Source organism: Anguilla anguilla, chromosome 15 (assembly GCF_013347855.1).
Source record: "Anguilla anguilla isolate fAngAng1 chromosome 15, fAngAng1.pri, whole genome shotgun sequence".
Classification (NCBI taxonomy): domain Eukaryota; kingdom Metazoa; phylum Chordata; class Actinopteri; order Anguilliformes; family Anguillidae; genus Anguilla; species Anguilla anguilla.
The window spans coordinates 13,196,113-13,210,917 of record NC_049215.1 but is presented as its reverse complement, the minus strand read 5'-3'; the positions used below and the strand labels follow the sequence as shown (position 1 = coordinate 13,210,917).

The following is a 14,805-nucleotide window of genomic DNA, read 5'->3' as shown; positions in this document are numbered from 1 at the left end:
ATGTGATGCAAGCTAAACTGACAGGCCTATAGTTTCCTGGATCAGTACAGGCCCTGCTGCCTTATTTGTCTATAGTTTAAATAATCAATGCAGACATTCTGAGTACTGAACATATATTAGTATCCTCTTCTCTAGAGAAAACTCAACAAAATAACTATTTAAGCCATCAGAAATATCTTTATTCTAAAGCAATGCTCCTTCTTCATTCATGATGCACCCAATATCCCACTTTTCATTCACAGTCTTACAGTTAAGTTGTACCCAACCAATATTATTGACATTTTCTCACATCTTGTTAAAATTAACTAGTCTAAAATAAAAATTCTGGCTGTAGAGGAGGTCCTGTTAATTTGAACATCAAGAATGATTGCTAGTCCCAAGTGGCTCAATTACCTCTATGTTACAAATTTTGTCAGGATCATTATAAAGCACCAGATCCACAACTGATTTCCCTCTTGTAGACTTATATACAGTGCTTTGTATGCATGAGTAACTTGCCATTTTTGTACCTTGAAAAAGTATTTGTTGAAATTCAATATATAGTTCATAGACAGTACTAACACATATACCTGGTCTTGAAATAAATCTTCTGAATGTTAACTCTCAAAATACACTCAAATGTGATCGGTGATAAAACAGCCCAGGTGCTCCATACTCTCCAGAACTACAGAGCCTTCAAACTTTAGACACTTGGGCCATCTGGTGAACACAGGTGCACATCATCAGCGATCAGGCCCTCAGTCAGCTTCACAGACCCACACACAAGCAGGTAGAGACTCTGCAACACAAGGGAACGTAACATATGCCAAAAGGACTTTAACTTGTAACTTCCTGACCTCATCAATTAAAATTCTATGTAATACAATTTTTTTCATATGAAATGGCTAATGCATGATACTTCATACATCATATTATCACTCCATCTATTTCTCTCAAAAATGTAAAAGGTGTACTCCATGTAATTAAAAATCTTAGGGGGTCCGGACAAAAAGGTTGGTGCATAGTTTGACTAGCCAAGTATTCACATATTGCAATTGAAATTCACGGCAAATATGTTCAATGACATCAACAATTGCCTGAGAACAACAACTGAAATATTCTCCACACACACAGAGTACGCAGAGGAAACCTGGGCGGACATGGGGAGAACACACAGAGAGGGCCAGGCTGAGACACAAACCCAACCTTCTCGCTGTCAGGAAACTTGTGCACACACACACATCCTGTTCCTATGTGGTAAACTCCAACTGATAGCATATTTTAGATTTTTTCATGAGAATAGTTATCTATAAAAGCTGAAGAACTACAAGATTACTCACTGCCCTACTGCAAATGGAAAAACATGCAATGTGAACATGAGATAAAATCAACATAAATCAGAAAGCAGTTTTGAAATGATTTAACATTTAACATGTTCACAGCTAGGACAGACAGAACAATTAACACAGGAAACATTCATATGATATCCTTAAAAGTATGCACATTCTTTTGTATGAACAATGAACAGCATCCAGAGCAACAAGCTCTTCTCACATTCCTTCATATTGCAGTCATTTTGATGTTGAACCTTACATCTTTTTCTTAAATGTTATTGACCCAGCTGTTGGAAGGATGAAATGACATAAGAAATGAAATGACATTTCATGTGAAATGACATTTTTGACTCAGCTATGCATCACTGTTACATTAAGAGTGGGTGTGACATTCCTGGCAATGCAAAACACGTCAATCAGAGTGGGATATGGGACAGATGATCTAGAACATTTTATATTGTAAATTTTATTTTTGCCCATTGATCATTTATTACATTGTATACTGTATTAACACAGAAGGATACTTTTTCAGGCTGAATTTGAAACATTAATAAGCCATCTATGCTTATTATGCTATGTTTGTACTGTGAGATGAAGGTGCAACAACGCGAAAACCGTGAGATTTTGATGTAGATAGTAACAGACACAATGGCTGGGTTTCAATCAGCATTTCAAATTAACGTAATTTAAAGCAAATGTATAGTGTTTAGCAAACACATAGAGTTTATTGGAGCAACCATTAAAACTTATAAATATAGTGTGAAGATAAAGTGTAATGTTTTTACTTGTAAGTCAAAATTAGGAAAAGTGTTTACTGGATACTAGCCAGTTACTGTTCACAATAAAAAACAAAATGAAAGATCTTGTGGAACTCATTGCGTTGATCACGGGGTTCCTCTGTTTCCCGGCAAAATTCCTAACCAGGCAACCAAATGTGCCCTAATGTAATTGGCTAAATACAGCCAAATGCTCCACCTTAGCTGAAGGATGCATTCTGCTGTAAAATGGCTGCTGTGCATCTTAGTAGGGGCTACACATTGGAGGTGGTTGAGGTGAGATCCTCCCTTTTCACTGTAAATAGCTTCTCTTTAAATAACTGCAATAACACCTGCTTTATAAATATGATAGATTGTTATTACAGTCAGCTGAGACAGAGTTGTTCATTTTGAAGTCCTGTGAGACTAGAGCAGGGATCTGCTTGTAGGGGAAAGGGTTGGCCTGCAGGGTGGTGCTCAGATCTCACTGCTCTGCTGTTCAGCAGTGCTCCTGCATGACCATGAGAGGGCAGTGTTGCCCAATTTGGCTTTTTCAAATGAACTGGCTGCCATAATTTTTTCTCAATTGTTTACACACTGGAACTGTATGTATGATTTGGAAGTAGTAAAGGAATAGTTTTAGTTTCAGTGTGCAAGTGATGAAGAAAAACAAACAGATTTCACACTGACATGTGGGACATTTTGGCTTTCCCCCCTGAAATACTAAAATATATACTAAAAATAATTTTAAAAAAAGACAGTTCTAGTCACAGCCAGATGGACATGAGTTGACACTGACATATTTGTGTTTCTTTACTGATGTATGTATTCTAAGGAGATAGTTTTGGCCTTTTGGAGAATTAAGTGTTACAGCAGCGTCTCATTTTTGGCAATATGATTTCTGGGTCAAACTTTCTGGCTGACATCATTTTGTCTTGAGATTGTGAAACTGGCCAGGCAACTCAGGTACTGGCCAGGTACTCTTCTGTACCAGCAACAGACTTTCAAGATTGACTTGAAAACCAGACAGTAAAGCATTTCATTAGCCCATCCAAGAGGTTATAAAAACATGAACCATTTTTTCAGCAGGTGTAACATCTTCCTCAAGTTAGATACTTTCCTAAGGTGAAAAAAGGCCAGTCTTGTGATGTCACTAAACCACGAGCTTGCCCAGTGAGACCACATTTTCTAGCCTGTGAAGGAGAATACGCGTGTCTATTGTATCAAAATCAGCACTTAATTCAGGTACAACGAGCACGGAGATCCAAGGAGAGCCAAATCATTTATTGCCAAGATGAGGGTGGTAGAAGTGGTCACTAGTACTGTGGTACTTCCTAAACCCAGGATGAAACATTTCATGCACATTAGTAGCCTGCTGAAAATAAAGCTGTAGAGCAGCATTCTCAAGGATCTGTGAAAGAAGGGGAAGTTAGAATCAGACAGGGCAGCAAAATATAAATGAATTTCTTGGATTTTTGAAATCGTAAGGGATTTTGCAACATTATTATATTTCTGCAAAAACTTGCAAAACCAATTTGTTTTCATCATTATGCAATACTCAGCAGCCTGGGCTAACCTTGTAAAATAAAGGTTAAATAAAAAAACTGGACATTACTTCATATGTTTCTTCCAAGGACTACTGTAGGTGCTGATGCTTCTTCCCTTGTCTGAACTTGCTGGATTGCATAATCACAGCTAATTTCATAAATTTTTGTTCAGCTAGAAGGTCTATAGGGACACAGCACATTTCATTTAAGTTAGGGCCCTGCATTGTATAAGCAAGTAAAACAGACACTATTTAAAAATCGCCAAAGCATACATAGAGATTTAACATTTCAAACAAGTTCACTTGTTTTCCATTTTGCCTTCCTGTTCTGGTTCACCGAAGCATAATAATAATAATAATAATAATAATAATAATAAAACAAAAAAAACATGCAGGGCTGAGAAATGGAGAATTAATAATGGAACACTGTAAAAGCAAAAACAATCCACAACATTCAGTTCCACTTCCTCTGTGCTGGGGCACGCTTGCTCATTCACCCACTTGCGCACGGACACAGAAACATCCATTGCCTCTGCCTTACACCATTGTTACCCGCAAGAACTATAGAAGACTCCACAGCTGTGTGTTTTCCGTCTACACAGGTCAGGTATGAAATTGCAAGCGTATAGTACAAAAGGTGCCGTTTATTCATGAATACACAAGATGCAGTGCAATGTAGCGGTATGTAGCACTGGAATGGAATATTCCACATGCAGTTTATGCTGAATACTCAGTTAAAATGTACTTGATCATAGAGGATCATGTACATGCCAGCAGCCATATCACCACGTACTCTGCTCCTGCCGACTGGCTGAAGCTAAGCAAGTGTGGGCTTGGTTAGTACTTGGACGGGAGACCACCAGAGTTGCTGCTGGAAGTGGTGTTGGTGGGCCAGCATGGGGCAATCTTCCCTCTAGTCAAATAAACCCCAAAGCCCCAGTGCAGTGACGGGGATACTGTGCTATAGGAGATGCCGTCTTTCGGATGAGATGTTAAACTGAGGTCCTGACTGTGGTCATTAAAGATCCCATGACACTAATCGCAAAGAGTAGGGGGTTCCCCGGTGTCCTGGCTAAAATCTCAGATCTGGCTCTCGCAAAAAACTTGCCACCTAATCATCCCCGGATTTAATTGGCTAAAAATGTTCTCTCCCTCCAGTGGAGCTGCTCAGTGGCCAAAAATAGAGGATTGTGGTTGTACTGGGCAGCTCCCAGGTATGAATGTGTATGAGTGTGAAGCATCTCTGTCTGCACCAGACTCTACACCAGGGCAGCCCAACCCTGTGTGAGGCGTTGCTGCAAAAGAGCATCTGTGCTCACTGCTCAGCGAACCTACCCTGGGTAAATAAAGGTTAAATATAAAAACATGATCATAGAGAATGGATGAATATAGACAGAATTTCCACCAGCACATACATAAAAATTAATTGAACTTAACAATCAAGATTTCTCATTAAAAGCTGCTTTTTTACCCTTGGAGGGCACATAAGGAATTAAAAAAATAAAAAACATTTTAACATTACCGTTTTAATATCAGCAGCATGAGACGTGCACACACTACAGAATGGGGAAGCTCATCCATGCGTCGGCAATATTCTGACCACTCCCCAACACAAAATAGCCTACACACGCTTCCCTGTGCTACCGAGTTCAGCCTACACACGCTTCCCTGTGCTACCGAGTTCAGCCTACACACGCTTCCCTGTGCTACCGAGTTCAGGGTTAGGGTTATGACAGCATGGCATTGAGGTGTCTTGTCATGATATCAGATAATACCATAACTGATGTTATCAGTTGGGCTAAAAGGAAACTTTACAAGGTGGTGCCACAAGTTCACAAGGTGGTGCAGCATCACTGTCAGACAGTTTGAGGAAAACCCTGCAATTCAAAGGTCAAACGCATGTTGTGGACAGTGGAGGGTTTTAACTTCAGCCGTTGAACTGGTAAATCAGACACACATTCACATCCCACCGGGGGAAGACGTTTTAAAAAGGGGAAGTGGGAGGGTTATAATAAGAAGTGGGTTAAAAACAAAAGATTCACTTCTTTAAGGCTCAAGATTTCCTTCCATTAACGAGCACACACCTGCAGCAGCACAGCAGGTGTCGGCTCGCTAACAAAAGCAGAATCAGGACTGCGAGCGTTTCTGCTAGAATCAACTGGCAGACAACACACCAGCTGCTCTGATGGGTGGGAAAACACCGCGCACCTATTCCTGCGAGGTCAGAATCGCTTCTCTGGACCAGGGCTGCCCCTGGATTTGAGCCGGGATCCCCAAACCGGGTTCTGGAGAGCCACAGCACTCTGGCTTTCAGTCAGCACCTGGACACTCGGACTCCATCGCTGATGGAGCTGACCTCACGATTCTCACCTCGCCTGCGTTCCTGGGCGGTAATAACAAGCAGGAGCCAGACCCTGCAGTCCTCTGGGACCAGGGCTGGCCACGCCCCTCACGGGGCTGCTGGAACCACGAGGCCTGTGGGACGGCTGCTGGGAGGGTCCCACTGAAAGCACATTCAGCATGTCCTTCCCTCTGTAGCTTTTAGCAGGTAGAACAGGGATCCCGCGCCCCACCCCTGAGCTAGGACCTTTTCGGCCTTCTCGTCTCCACGGAAACCCCCACAGCTTTGCAAGAAGGCACATATGCCTTCATTTTAAAGGCCTCTCTCCAACACCATCAAACTGTACTACTACTGGCTGTAGTAGTTTGGCATATTATACCATAACTCAATCGTCTAACTGCAAATTAACAATGACACATTTCATGCTGCTTTCAGTCAGGGCCATAATATTTACCCATACAGGTCATGTGACAGGAAGACCCTTTCCCAATCCCTGAGGTAGAGGGATTTAATGCATTGATACGAGGGTGAGTGGCAGTGTCACACTTATGACATCATGTCCTCCTCACTAAAAGCAAATTAAAAAAAATAAAATTAGATGCTGCTCATTTGCATACATTTCTTTTTGTTTCTGTTCTTTGAACTATTGAACACTGGCTCATTTTGTGATACTTTCCACCCACTCAGCATCAGTGCGTTTTACAGTACATGCGATTTCAGGTGTTGTTTTTGTTTTCCTTTTCCAGAGCTCTCTTATGAGAGTCCGTCCAACTGTCACCACCGGGGGCACTGCCGATTCTCCCGATCCCAGAGTCCAGGCCCCGCGCTGCTAGGTTCACCTGCCCTGTGGCCACGCCCATCTGTCCCGATGCCATGTCAGTCTGCTCAGATGCCCCGCCCTGCTGGCCTGACCCCTCGGATGAGGAGTATACCCCTGAGTCGTGGCTGCCCTGGTGGCTGTGCCTGGGGGGGTCAGGCAGGGCCTGCATTTCGGGTGGCATCTCCTTGGGGCACACTTCCAGCTTCTCACAGAACACCTCCACCGGCGTCTCTGCAGCCAGGAGGTGAGCCCAGTCTGGCCCAGAGGAGTCGCACGGGTACTGCAAGAGACACGAGGGAGGCAAAGAGACAGTGAGAGACAGGAAGAGGGAAGGAGAAGAGAGAGACAGAGTTCGAGGGAGGGGGGAGAGAAATTGAGGGAAAATAAGAGGGGGAATGAGGAAGAGAAGGGGGGAAGAGAGGAAGACGAACGGAGAGAGGGGATAAAAATGAAGGGGAATAAGAGGCAGAAAGGTAGGGGCAGAGAGATCATTGGAGATGACGTGAGTGAGTGAATGTATCATAACGCAAGTGCCTAACAGCCGGCTTTATAAAAGAGCATCTCTGTCTGCACCAGACTCTACACCAGGGCAGCCCAACCCTGTTCATGGAGATCTAGCATCCTGTAGGTTTTCACTCCAACCCAAACAAAGCAGACCTTGTTCAACAGCTAGAGGTCTCGTTGAGCTGCTAATCAGTCAAACGAGGTTTGCAAAATTAGGGTTCAAATGAAAACCTATAGGATGAAAGATGGGCAGCTGGGCAGCCCTGCTCTAAGAAATATATATATATACAATAAATACATATATGCAGGTCCGAAGACTAAAGCAGGCAGTCAGCATCATGGATCAGCACTCCTTTGACACCTGCAGCTGTGACCTCTGACCCCACAGGGAATACGCACCATGCTGACTGGAAGCTGGGCGGAGGGGAAGAAGGTGGATTTGATCAGGGGCAGTGATCTGTAGAGGCCAAAGAACAGTGCTGCCAACACAAGGCACAGTGCCAGGATGACCAGCCAGGCGGGTACCTGCCCTGATACACGCACACGCACAGCATCAACAGTCCGGTCTATAAGAATGTGCTTTTAGCAAACATAATGCAAGGCTGCGTGCCTATGTGCAGTTGCACAGGTGTGTGCAGGTGTTGCGTTTATGCGCAAATACATGTGGAAGTACAGACTCATGTGTATATAAAGAAGTGCGTGTCTTTGTATGGGTGTGTGTGTACACGGGAATGTCTATGTACAAGTGCATGAGCATGAAGTCTCTACCTGTGGTTTTCATGCAAAGAGCAGGGCTGAAATGGCTGGTCTTATTGTAGTGGTCAAAATGAGAGCGCACTCTCACGCAGTAAGTGGTCCAGCTCTGCAGGTTCAACAGCGTCACCTCATTGTTACTTGTTCTTAAAACTCTGCTACCGTCCACCCCATTCTGTCAGGAACACAGAAACACAGAAAGGTAAAGACGCACCTACTGTCATCCTGTAGCCTGCTATGCAGTTGGCCAAGCTCAGAGGCTAAACACAGTTGAGACCGACCAGCAGAGCTCAGAGGCTAAACACAGCTGAGGTCGACCAGTAGAGCTCAGACGCTAAACACAGCTGAGGTCGACCAGCAGAGCTCACAGGATAAACACAGCTGAGGCTGAACAGTAGAGCTCAGAGACCAATATCTTCTGTGACTGTGCTGGGTCAGGGGAATCATGAGAATTTTTACTGGACTGCTGAAGGCAGAACTCACCTTGGTCTGCTTCCAGTACTGGATAAAGAAATATAGGCTGGGCAACAGCGTCTCTCTCATGGACTTGTTGTTACTGGTTAAGGGGTCAGAAATCCATACCCTTAGCAATCCGTTGCCAGGGACCACCTCCACTTTAGAGGGTGGGCCCAGGTCTCCTGGGGTAAACAGACAGTAAACGTCAGCGGTCAGCAGCAGGAATAAAAACCACCTGAATAAGGACAAACTGGAGCTGTAGAATAAACTTGGGTGTGTTCACCAGGTACTTTGCTTCCCACAGGTAAGCTGGTCCATGGACTGTAGAAGATACAATATAGCAGGGGTTCCCAAACTTGGTCCTGGGGGCCCCTGGTGTGTGCTGGTTTTAATTCTGACCACAATCGCAATCCCAGAACTTTACAAGCTGTTAATTCTTCATTAGGTGCTCTTCATTTTTAGAAGGATTATTTACCATCTAAAGCCACATTATGAGACAAAAATCCATGCATGCCATGAAGAGTACAATTCATATGTTCATATTGTGCTTACTGTGCTACATTGCAAACAACTTCATAAAAAGAGGCAAATCATTTTTAACTGATCAAATTAAAGACTGAGGTGAAAGTGTGGACACCTGGCCACTAAAACTAACCAACTGGAAGATAATGAAGAATAAAGACAAAGCAAATGGTAACAAGCCACCTGCATTGTGCTAAGCATAAGGAAAAAATTATTTAAGAAAATAAATGTGTTCAACACCCTAATTAGAATCCTACTGATTAACCCATCTTTTGATAAAAAAACACTACCTCTTTTTAAGTAATTGTTTGTAATATGGCACAATATGAACATGGGCATTTTATTCTTCATGAGATGCATAGCATAATGTGGCTTCAGAGGGTAAATAATCTCTAAACATGCAAAGCACCTAATTAAGAAAAGAAAAACATTCATTAAGAATGAACAGATTGTTAAAATTCTGGGATTGCAATTGTGGCTGGAAGGAAAACCTGCATACAAAGCTTAGCCTAAGCTTTGAGACATCATAGTGTTGTGACATCACAGTGACAGAAGAAAGGAAGAGGAGCTCAAGCTTTGTGGCATCATAGTGACAGAAGAAAGGAAGAGGAGCTCAAGCTTTGTGACATCAGTGGCAGAGGAAAGAAAGAGGAGCTTAAGCTTTTGAGAGTTAAATCTGATGGAGGGAAGTGGGAGGAGTTTGCCTGAAAGCCATGAGATGCATCTCTCACCATCCCGTTCAGGGCAGAACTCAGAAGTCTGGACCCACTCTGAGCTCTCCCCTGCGCTGTCAGCCCTGACCTGGAGCACATAGATCCCTTGGTAGTGCATCTGGGAGTGGGAGAAATCACACTGCATGTCCAATGTGGCGTTGCACACCAGGGTCCAGTCCTGTATATCCCTCCTGATTTTGAATGTACAGCAGGAGGGAGAAAATAGCAATCCTGGTCAGTGAGAAATGATGTCAAGCTGAAGCAAAGTTCTCTGATCTATCAGGCTAAATAAAGGTAAAATAAATGTGTACAGAATTGTTATTCTCCGACAATACCTACCATCACATTTGACTGACATGGGGCAAAGAGTATCATAATTGCAGCTACAGGGACCTGTTGTCTAGCAGTTAGAAAAATGATCAAATCATCTTCAGTCTTAATACCATACTGACTTGTGGATGATCATGTCATTCAGCAGTAGTGATATCTTACTGTAGGTACTTGTCAATGAGAGAGACAATGATTGACTGGAGGTTACTTACGGTAGATACTGGGCAGTGAAGGTGACGCTCTGATTGGCTGGAGTCTGCTGTTCCCATTCCCACTTCAGAATGTATTGAGTATTTAGGGTCTGTAGACTCAGGTTGTGAGGGCTGGGCAAGATGGCAGACACTGAAGCATAGCAGGAGAACAGAATATCTTTACAGAATGCATAAGCACGGCTAATGACACTGATCAAGAGCATTGTTACAGAATGCATAAGCACCGCTAATGACACTGATTAAGAGCATCTTTACAGAATGCATAAGCACCGCTAATGACACTGATTAAGAGCATCTTTACAGAATGCATAAGCAGGGCTAATGACACTGATTAAGAGCATCTTTACAGAATGCATAAGCATGGCTAATGACACTGATTAAGAGCATCTTTACAGAATGCATAAGCAGGGCTAATGACACTGATTAAGAGCATCTTTACAGAATGCATAAGCATGGCTAATGACACTGATTAAGAGCATCTTTACAGAATCCATAAGCAGGGCTAATGACACTGATTAAGAGCATCTTTACAGAATGCATAAGCAGGGCTAATGACACTGATTAAGAGCATCTTTACAGAATGCATAAGCACGGCTAATGACACTGATTAAGAGCATCTTTACAGAATGCATAAGCACCGCTAATGACACTGATTAAGAACACACCAGGTACTGTCCAAATTAGTAACAAGATTAAGCATATTAATTAATGATACTATTAACATAAATGATTTTATCCAACTACACATCACTAAAAGAGAACAAGCATTAGCCAAAAGAATTCCTTCAGTAACACTACATGGTTAAATACATTGTAAGTGGGAAATTTATTTAATACACGTTTATTAGCAAATTAGTCAAACTACATGGACTCATAAGCATACAATGTACATGAAATACATAATTTGATAAACTACCTAACTAAAAATCTGTTTTATATACATTTTGCTTATACTTAGTGCCAAAATGTTTCATAATGAGTGCTTGGAACAAAAAGGGCAGTTTCTGTATGTGGAACAAAAGGTCCGTTTCTGTATGTGCTTGAGTGATAAAGGAAAACATAAATTAAAAAGGAGGCTGTGTGTCAGAATGTGCTTGAGCAGTAACAAAAATTTAAGGGGAACCTGCCATATCCAGGGCACGAGAAAACAGAGTGAAACTTTACTGATTTAGAGAAGCTTAAGATTTTTGCAAAATGTGTTGTTTGTGCTAATTACATTACCCCTCTTCTTTGTCTGTTGGTTTCCTTAACTACATAGCTGCCTTGTGGACAGTCCGATTCTTTGTGAGAGACTTTGTGAGATTTCCAGGACAACTGTATGTTCTCAGTCTTACTGGTGACTGTGCACTTGGATAGTTTCTAGGGTGAAATGCCCTAAGAGTTAACAGTCCGAACAGTAACCGGGGACATCAAACACCAGCAATGTGTAAAACTGAAATAAAGAGTAATCACACTGGAATCAATAAGAGGAGTAAAAATGTAAGAAAACTCTATACAAATAAAAGTGATGATCTTTTACTTGGTCTCCCAGGCACAGAAATGCTTTTGTCTGCACAATATAAGAACAAGATGCCCTTGCAGCAAGCACAGATCAACGGGGATACTTAAGGCGCAGTGCTACTGATCCAATCAGCCATCAAAGGAGGAGTGTAACAAGCAACAAAAACAAGGCACACATCAGCATTATTTATTATAAAATTATCATTTTTATAATTTGTCCTTCAAAAATTCCAACCCAACCCCCGTATTTCAGTTCAGCCTTTGTCAAAGGAGGTCAGTACAATAACAAGGAAATTCAACCGCAGAAATTGCTTACTTTCCCGACCGAAATAGTTCCCCAAACAGTGTTTTGTGCGAGTGAGTGGCCAGGATTGAGCACACACTGCTGTACATATGACTTGTCAGTCGTGACAGGCTCACAGACTATCAAAGAGCTAACATCTAGAGTCTAGTCTTGTATCCGTGTTAGTGCAGTTTGTGTACACTGCCTCATTGAATATCTGGACGGGTTTAATGTTTTGTAAGTGTTTCTCAGTCGGTGATTTTTGTGCATTGCACGCTATCTTTGTGTTACACTGATTTGACGTGTTAAACAGTTTCTGTCTTTGTGTAACCATACACACGGGTTGTGTTGCATACGCATACAATTCACTTCACTCTCACCGTGCCCACCACTCTCTACGTTACCGTCTCGGAAGTGATGTTCTTTCTTTCTACCACGGAACTGAGATGGCTAACGCTAACCATCACCCAAATCATCTTGTAAAATAGCTACTAGCGAGAACAAATGGTACACAGCAATAGAAGTAAAAAAGTAAACAAAAATAAAGTCGAAAACAAAAACTAAAAATGAACCAACAACTTATTCGGCAAATCAGAATATGCTAATTATAGCCATACCTATGGTAGCAAGCTAACACGTCTTTGGGATTTTATGCAGTTCGATTGCTAACCCTAACCCTAACCCTAACCCTAAAATCTTACACTAGGTCCTGTTCTTACATGCCATTACACATTTTGGTAGCTATAATCTTCCCAGCTAGCTAATTAAGTGACCTAGTTGCTATGTAACGTTAATTACCAAGACAGCGTCTAAGTATTAGCTAATAAGCGTTAATTTAGCTTGCTAATACTATCGATTTATTACACAAATACAGCCTACCTTCAGACGCACTTTGCAAAAAAGAAAGAACGACCAGAACGAATTCGGCGACCATGTTCATACTTTGTAGATCCATTAAGTACTACATATCACGCCATTTCTGTGTTTGATGCAAAGCTCCCTAAACAGCAACATTAAACAAGCAAGTGCGCACACAGGCAACTTCCAGTGAAGAAAGGGGTGGGACGATTCAAAATAAAAGCCGGAATTGGTTCTTTTTCAAAAATCACGTGGATGAATTCGTAACTGAACCAAAATTTCTGGAATCATAGCAAACTATTTGGCTAATTCATATCTATAACATATAATTGAATTATTGGCGTTATTCAATACATTATATATTATCAGTACAAGGTTATCAAAACCATTTCAAATTATTGCCCTCTGGTTTCAGTTTGTGGTTATGTAGGCAATTGCTTTTTGTATTGTGGTCTTTGGCTGGGTCTTGCTGTGTCAATGAATGTAGGCAGGTCCTACAGTACGTCATGCTGCAGTGGAATTATCGTACCAACACCTGAATCCTGTATGCTGTACTTCACTGAGGACAGATCACACAATACTTCACGAACATAACTATAGAGTCTGCAACGCAAGATGCAGACCACTAGTTGGTTGCAAAAACAAGCTTTGCAAGAAGGCACATCTGCCTTCATTTTAAAGGCCTCTCTCCAACACCATCAAACTGTACTACTACTGGCTGTAGTAGTTTGGCATATTATACCATAACTCAGTCATCTAACTGCAAATTAACAATGACACATTTCATGCTGCTTTCAGTCAGGGCCATAATATTTACCCATACAGGTCATGTGACAGGAAGACTTTTACTCATTTCAGCAGCTAGAATTTAAAGTCAGCAGCCAGTGGGGTGCATCAGCACACAGCACAGGGTGAGTCCCTTTCCCAATCCCTGAGGTAGAGGTATTTAATGCATTGATACGAGGGTGAGTGGCAGTGTCACTCTTACGACATCATGTCCTCCTCACTTAAAGCAAATTAAAAAAAATAAAATTAGATGCTGCTCATTTGCATACATTTCTTTTTGTTTCTGTTCTTTGAACTATTGAACACTGGCTCATTTTGTGATACTTTCCACCCACTCAGCATCAGTGGGTTTTACAGTACATGCGATTTCAGGTGTTGTTTTTGTTTTTTTGTTTTCCTCTTCCAGAGCTCTCTTATGAGAGCTCTGGTTCACAGTTAACTAAGAAGTACCTAAAAGAGCCTGCAGAGTTCTGGAAAAAGGTCTTGTGGACAGATGAGATGGACAGAGTGATGGTATGAGCAAAGTGTGGAGGCCAAAATGAACTGCCCAAGATCCAAAGCACCCTCATCTGTGAAACATGGTTTGGGCATGTATGGCTACCATAGGTACTGACTCACTTGTCTTCAGTGATGTGTAATGTTAAATTATGGTACACAGTTTATCTCCAACATGTTTGACACCACTGAAAAAATGTTTATTTTAATTTTAAATGTATTTAAAAGCTGGAAAATTCAACAAGGGTGTCCAAGGAAAGACTCATTTTCATATTGAAAATTCACTTTTTCAGTAACTTGGCTGCAGTTAAAAACTACTTTCATTGAACATGTGCCATTATTGACATTTTAGTTACCGTATTTGGCATGACAAAGGGACTTTGTTTTCAAAAGGGCAGGTGGGGCTCTTTCTTCTTGTTGTTTTTCACTGCAGCCAAGTTATTGAAGAAATGGACAAAAGGGCATTTTCAATGCGAAAAGTAGTCTTTCTTGGAAACCCTTGTTGAATTTGACAGCTTTTAGATATATGCACAATGTTTTTCCGCCAGCAGTGACAAACATGTTGGAGATGAAATGTGCACCATAATTTTGCCACTGGATAATGTGTATTTGGTAAAT

General features: G+C 41.8%; 1 protein-coding gene across 3 annotated transcripts; it reads right to left on the bottom strand.

Moving 5' to 3' along the window:
• Positions 1-5,294: 5,294 nt before the first annotated feature.
• On the bottom strand, positions 5,295-14,163 carry LOC118214137 (interferon alpha/beta receptor 1a-like). 3 transcript variants are annotated; one of them, XM_035393756.1, is made up of 7 exons: positions 13,756-14,163; positions 10,266-10,395; positions 9,742-9,914; positions 8,516-8,670; positions 8,048-8,207; positions 7,679-7,809; positions 5,295-7,055 (listed from the first exon to the last, which is right to left on the bottom strand). In XM_035393756.1, exons 1-7 carry the CDS (start codon positions 13,757-13,759, stop codon positions 6,672-6,674), a joined length of 1,137 nt encoding a protein of 378 aa, XP_035249647.1. In that variant the 5' UTR covers positions 13,760-14,163; the 3' UTR covers positions 5,295-6,671. The 3 variants fall into 3 exon arrangements, with proteins under 3 accessions (XP_035249647.1, XP_035249646.1, XP_035249644.1); XM_035393755.1 differs by lacking the exon at positions 13,756-14,163 and adding an exon at positions 12,940-13,112; XM_035393753.1 differs by lacking the exon at positions 13,756-14,163 and adding an exon at positions 12,928-13,110.
• Positions 14,164-14,805: the final 642 nt, after the last annotated feature.

Excerpts from the sequence above, each read along its gene's own strand:
- LOC118214137 (XM_035393753.1), bottom strand. The coding sequence starts at position 13,003 with ATGGATCTACAAAGTATGAACATGGTCGCCGAATTCGTTCTGGTCGTT. Across the intron at positions 8,671-9,741 it reads GTTCTGCCCTGAACGGGATG|GAGACCTGGGCCCACCCTCT; the intron begins GTGAGAGATGCA and ends TGTTTACCCCAG. Across the intron at positions 7,056-7,678 it reads CCCAGCTTCCAGTCAGCATG|TACCCGTGCGACTCCTCTGG; the intron begins GTGCGTATTCCC and ends TGTCTCTTGCAG.